The 6,081-nt window shown below is 46.7% G+C and overlaps 1 protein-coding gene across 1 annotated transcript; it reads left to right on the top strand.

The window, feature by feature from the left end:
* The first annotated feature begins 2,958 nt into the window (after window positions 1-2,958).
* On the top strand, window positions 2,959-5,877 carry CX3CR1 (C-X3-C motif chemokine receptor 1). The gene has a single exon (XM_055557865.1). It carries the CDS (start codon window positions 2,960-2,962, stop codon window positions 4,034-4,036), a length of 1,077 nt encoding a protein of 358 aa, XP_055413840.1. The 5' UTR covers window position 2,959; the 3' UTR covers window positions 4,037-5,877.
* The last annotated feature ends 204 nt before the right edge of the window (window positions 5,878-6,081 follow it).

The raw sequence follows: 6,081 nt of genomic DNA, 5'->3' as shown, positions 1-6,081 counted from the left end.
GGTAGGAATGTGGGGGTGAGAATCAGGAAAGGGGGCAGCGTCATCCTGGCAGACATCTTTCCTTTTCTATGATTACAGAACCCAGGACTTTTTATTATTATTAATAATTATTATTGAGAAGAAGAAACCTAGCCCTGGCAGAGGGGGCCTTCTCTGCTCTCATCTTTCAGGTTTTACTCCTGGCACTGGCTGTGGAATTTTGGAATACTTGGAATTTTGAGGTTCAGGGAATTCAGAGAACTTGGTCGCACAGTGTATCGGGAGGAAGGGAAAATTCCTGGGTGACAGTTGGGTCACTCCAGCTGACATGTTTCTAGAAGTGGGTGGGCAGATTTGACTGAGAAAGTCTTGGGCTCTCTCAGCAATGGTGGGAAAGAAAGATTCATTTTGTGGCTGCACATCTACTAACAATTCTCTCCCCCAAAAGGATGGACTGTGGTAAAGAAATGAAAATAATTAGAAGTGAAAAGTCAAAAGAAAGAATTAAACAATGTTGAATTTACAAATGATTCCGAGGTGTGGCTTTTCCAGCATCTTTTCCTCCTGAGACCATCCCTCCCACCTGCTTTGCAATAGCAGTTTAATGAACAGTCTGAAACAAATCTTAAGTACAAACACAGGCATCAAAAACTATGCTCTGAGGATGAAGCAGCTTATAATTTGTGGGAGAAGGATTAAATATTTCTGTTTTCTGAAAAGAGTTTATTTTGTATTTTGTTTTCTATTAAAATGTGTTTAGTTTCAAAAAAAAAAAAAATCAAGTCAATCTAAAAGCAGCAAGTTCCTGGGCTTTAGGACTGAATACAGGCCCCGAAGAGACATAAAATGATTTTTATTGTCCTTGGACTCCTCTCTAGGTCAACACTGCCAGCTCCTGACACTGGGGGTAGGAGGAGGAGGAAGAGGGGAGCCAGCCCCAGCATCCCCAACAAAGACTTGATTGTTTGCTATCCTACAAGCTGCAAGTCCAGGAAGACGGGCTCCAGCTGCAAGCCACCTGCGCCACGCGGCTGCTCCCTGCCTCCCCACATTTCAGCTGAGCATCTGACATTTCTGTCACTTAAAAATGGTTGAACATCAGCCACTTTATACGGTTCAACTTAACTTTTATTGATTAAGGTCATGGCTAGAGGATCCTCTCTGAGAAAAGGGCATTGTAGCCAAGAGCAAAGAGCACACACTTTCCTGGGGCTGAGGACTCCATCCCAGCCTGAGATGGTCCAGGTCAGAAGGCCTTGGGCCACTTCGCCAGCAGGCTGGGTGAGACAGAGAAGTAGACCAGCATGCCAAGCTGAGGCTGGGAAGGGAGAAGCAAAGGGTGGGTCCTCGCCATGGCAGAGACACCATCTTGGTACAACCAGCACGAAAAGGGTGTAGCAAGGTGTGGAAACTCCCTTGGTTAGAGAAGTGTGAGCTTTGGTTTGAGCTGTGCTGGGAGACAGGCAGTGACGAGCAGGAGGTGTGTGCTGAGGTTTCTGAGAGCCTGTCTTGTGGTATCACAAGGAAGAGGAGGGGCCCCAGAGGTCCATCCATCTGCGAAAGGACTCCCCTTGCAGACTCTGGAGTGAGTCCTGGCTGGGAGAAGGGAGGATGGGCATGTGTCACTTCCCAACCTGAGAAATGTCTTGCCTTTCCATTCCTGCCCAGAAAGAAACAGGAGAAGAACAGTAGGGGAGGGTAGGCCACACTGAAGTGCAGGACTGGTAATTATTAATTAGCCCCTGGGACCCGAGCCCACAGGCTAACTGAGCCCGCCCTCCATCTGGGGCCTGTTGGCCCCTTCATGACCACAGAGGCCTGGGTGATGCTGGCACACCCTCTGCATTTGTAGGATGACTGACCATCCCAGTGGGCTTAGAACTTAGGGGCTTCCGAAATGTGAGGCTTTCAGTGCTAAAACCAGAAGAGTCCTGGCCAAATCAAGGCAAGGTAATCACCCTAGAGTGTCTGACTCTAGGATTATTCCTTAAGGAAGGAATAATAATCCTTAAGGATTATTCATTAAGGAAGAGAAAGACTTGGTTCATAGAGGAAGAGGAAAAGAAATGGCTCGCAAAAACAAAGACAGGTCTCTGGGTGCAGGTCTGCCCAGGGCTCTGCGACATCTGAGACCTCTCTCTTCAGTCTTCAAGCAGGAGAAACAAGAGTCCAGAGGGTAGAGAGGTGGAAGAAAGGAAGGGGGTGGAGAATGGCACTGGGGAAGTTTGAAATGGAAGTGTGAATTATGGCACTAGTTCAGCTGGTAAAGAATTCACCTGCAATGTAGGAGACCCCAGTTCGATTCCTGGGTTGGAAAGATCCCCTGAAGAGGGTTAGGCTACCCACGCCAGTATTCCTGGGCTTCCCTGGTGGCTCAGTTGGTAAAGAATCTGCCTGCAATGCGAGAGACCTGGGTTTGATCCCTGGGTTGGGAAGAACCCCTGGAGGAGGGCATGGCCACCCACTCCAGTATTCTTGCCTGGAGAATCCCCATGGACAGAGGATATATGGCAGGCTATAGTCTATGGAGTCGCAAAGAGCAGGACATGACTGAGCAACTAATACATACACCACCCCATCCCTCTCCTCCCTGCTTGTTCATGGTCCTCTCTCACCCATCCACACCCTGGTTAAGCTGGCTACCTTTCAGATAGACTTTTGAAAATCAAAGAAAAAATATCTGTCTCAAGCTTCAAAAGACTGACGTTCAAATGCTAACTGAGCCATTTACTGTGTCGTTTCTGGCAAGTCACTGAGCATCTCAGAGCCTGGTTTCCTCTCTGCCAGAGGGGTCTGTTATAGCCTCCATCACAGAGATTAAATAAGACCACACACAAGACACTGGGAAATGTACTGGTCAGGCACCCAACCAAAAGTTTGTTTCTTCGTCTGCCTTTGTACATAAGGAGCAGAATTCCAACTTTGTTTCTCTGAGAACTCATGCCATTACTTGTCTCCCTTTCTCATCCAGGTGCTCACCATGCACACCACCCTCCCTGAATCAACTTCAGAAAACTTTGAGTATTATGACTTTGCAGAAGCCTGTGATATGGGGGACATCGTGGCCTTGGGAACTGTCTTCGTGGTCATACTCTACTCCCTCGTCTTTGCCTTTGGTCTGGTGGGAAATTTGCTGGTGGTGTTTGCCCTCATCAACAGCCAGAGGTCCAAAAGTATTACTGACATTTACCTCCTGAACCTGGCCTTGTCTGATCTGCTGTTTGTAGCCACCTTGCCCTTCTGGACTCACTATGTGATAAGTGAGCAAGGCCTTCACCATGCCACGTGCAAACTCATCACTGCCTTCTTCTTCATTGGGTTTTTTGGAGGCATATTCTTCATCACCGTTATCAGCGTCGACAGGTTCCTGGCCATTGTGCTGGCTGCCAACTCCATGAACAACAGGACTGTGCAGCATGGCGTCACCATCAGCCTCGGTGTCTGGGCAGCTGCCATCTTGGTGGCCACACCGCAGTTCATGTTCACCAAAGAGAAAGAGAACGAATGCTTTGGCGACTACCCTGAGATCCTGCAGGAAATCTGGCCTGTGATCCTCAACACGGAAATAAATTTTCTTGGCTTCCTGCTCCCCCTGCTCATTATGAGTTACTGTTACTTCAGAATCATGCGGACATTGTTTTCCTGCAAGAACCACAAGAAAGCTAAAGCCATCAGGCTGATCTTTCTGGTGGTCGTCGTTTTTTTCCTCTTCTGGACACCCTATAATGTCATGATTTTCTTACAGACACTCAATCTCTATGACTTCTTTCCCAAATGTGACGTGAAGAGAGATCTGAAGTTGGCCATCAATGTGACGGAGACGATTGCATTTAGCCACTGTTGCCTCAATCCCCTTATCTATGCATTTGCTGGAGAGAAGTTCAGACGATACCTTTACCATCTGTACAGGAAATGCCTGGCTGTCCTGTGTTGCCATCCTGTCCACCTCAGTTTCTCTTCGTCTCTGTCTGAATCACAAAGGAGCAGGCGGGAAAGTGTTCTGAGCAGCAATTTTACTCATTACACCAGTGATGGAGATGCGTCCATCATTCTCTGAAGGGATCCCAAAGCTGTGTCCCTCCAGCAAGAATGGAGTTTCTGAGTTGACACTGAATAATGAGGACAGATTTTAAAACTTCTTACATGCAAGAAACAATGAATCCAAAGCTCCCAAGACAATCCTTAAGTATTTTCGAGACTTGTGCTCAAAATTTGAATGATAAAGAGTAGACATTGGCTTTTACTGCCAATGTCAGGACTTCCTTGTTTACAAATGACCAAAATTCAACTCAGACTAACTTAGCCTGAAAAGAGGCAGTAACATTCACCTTATAGCATGGACAATGGGTGGTGAGTCCTTAGTGAGAGAAAACTAGAGACTGAATCTAGCTAGCATGTCCTCTGACTCTCAATTTTCTGAGTGGTAAGAGAGATCCCAGACACGTAACACATCTTTGTCATCTGAGAGGGAGTGAGACCCATCCCCCTCTGAGGCCAAGGTCAAAATCCCCAGAGAAGGGCTCTGATTGGCCAAGTTTGTATCAGATCTTCATCCCTGGACCACGAGATGGTATCCACAGGGAAGAGGTAGACAAGATGGCAGCTTCCATTCCAATATATTGGTTGGAGATGCAGGAAGATGTATTTCCAAAGAGCTGAAGGTGTGGGTGCTTCTTTGATCAGACTGAACAAGAGTTGCCCACCAACTGTACTGGGTGTCTGGCCCAGCCTCCCTCCTGATTATACTGGCCAGCACACACTGCCAGACTCTTCTTCATTAAGCCCTCTCTGTCATATCCCCAAACCTACAAAGGTTCCCCTAGCGTACATTGTATCAAGTCCAAACTCAAATGCCTGGCCTCCAAGATGTTCCATTATGCAGTCCCAATAACAGATTCCCCAGTGCCTTCTTTTCTCAAAGGACTCCAGCTCCCGCCTCAGGCAGGTCTCTTCCATCTGGTCACATGCATCACCACCTGATCCAGAACCCAGGGGAATAAACAGAAAAAGACACTGGCCCAAACTGAGAAGGCATGGTTTCTAATCTTAGCTCTATCACTTATCCACTGGATAACTGGGGGCCAACTGAGCTTAGTTTCCTCATCTGTAGAATGGAAATTATAGCTCTTTTCCTGTAGGAAGCATGCAGCATGAGGAGCCAGCCTCCAGCTCTCACAGATTCCAACCCTCCTGCCAGGTTCCCAGACTTCAGCCTTTCCCCAACCTGGCACCATGCTTAAGTGGTGCTGTTGACAGAGCTTGGAAGGGCCTCACAGGCTCTGCTTGTGATGCAGCCCTTGACATGGAGGAGGCTGGCTCCCACGGTGATGCTCAATGGACACTCCTAGATATACAGATTGATAGGCTTTCCTGACTCAGTCCTCCCAGGCTGCCTGGACCATTTCCTCCCAATCAACTGGTGACGACCCCATCTGGAGAGAACCTCATCATTCATGCCACTGCCAACCTGAACAGCTCGAGTCCCAGGAACAGCTTTCCCTTTCTCAGTTAACGTTTGAGATGGTCTGAAACTTTAAAGCTTGAAAAACAATTGTGGTGATGCTAAAGAAAATATCACCTATAATCTAATCACGCAATATCTTCATGTGCCCACTGGACCTTGTTCACAGCCTCACATGTTCAAAGTTGCAATCATAGTGTATGGACAGTTTTATAATCTGCTTTTTTTTTCTCTCTCTCTTAACATTAGGCCACAGATAACGCTCTGTTTCTGCACAGTTTTGTGATGATCATTTTAGAAGACTCTGCCAGGTCGTGTGCTCACTGAAGGCATCTGACTCATTGCTCTATTTCTCACTCCTTGGAAGTCAATGTATTTGTTTACCCAATGACAAATGAATTACATTCCATTAAGATCATGTACTGCAACTTATCATTACCCTGTTAATAAGCACTTCATGTGTTTCTAATATTTAGCAAATACATATTTTATAGCACTTTTCTGTGTAATTTCCTTTCTCCCCTTCAATTACTTCCTTTGGATAAATTCCTTGCCATGGGGCTAACTGGGCCAAAGGGCATGGGTACTTTTTAGCTTTTGACACACACATATGAAACTAATAAACTGCAAAACCTTTATTG

Source organism: Bubalus kerabau, chromosome 20 (genome assembly GCF_029407905.1).
Source record: "Bubalus kerabau isolate K-KA32 ecotype Philippines breed swamp buffalo chromosome 20, PCC_UOA_SB_1v2, whole genome shotgun sequence".
Classification (NCBI taxonomy): Eukaryota; Metazoa; Chordata; class Mammalia; order Artiodactyla; family Bovidae; genus Bubalus; species Bubalus kerabau.
This window is presented reverse-complemented; position numbering and strand designations above follow the sequence as displayed.

Bases quoted from the DNA above. Each gene is read 5' to 3' on its own strand.
- CX3CR1 (XM_055557865.1), top strand. From the start codon at position 2,960: ATGCACACCACCCTCCCTGAATCAACTTCAGAAAACTTTGAGTATTAT.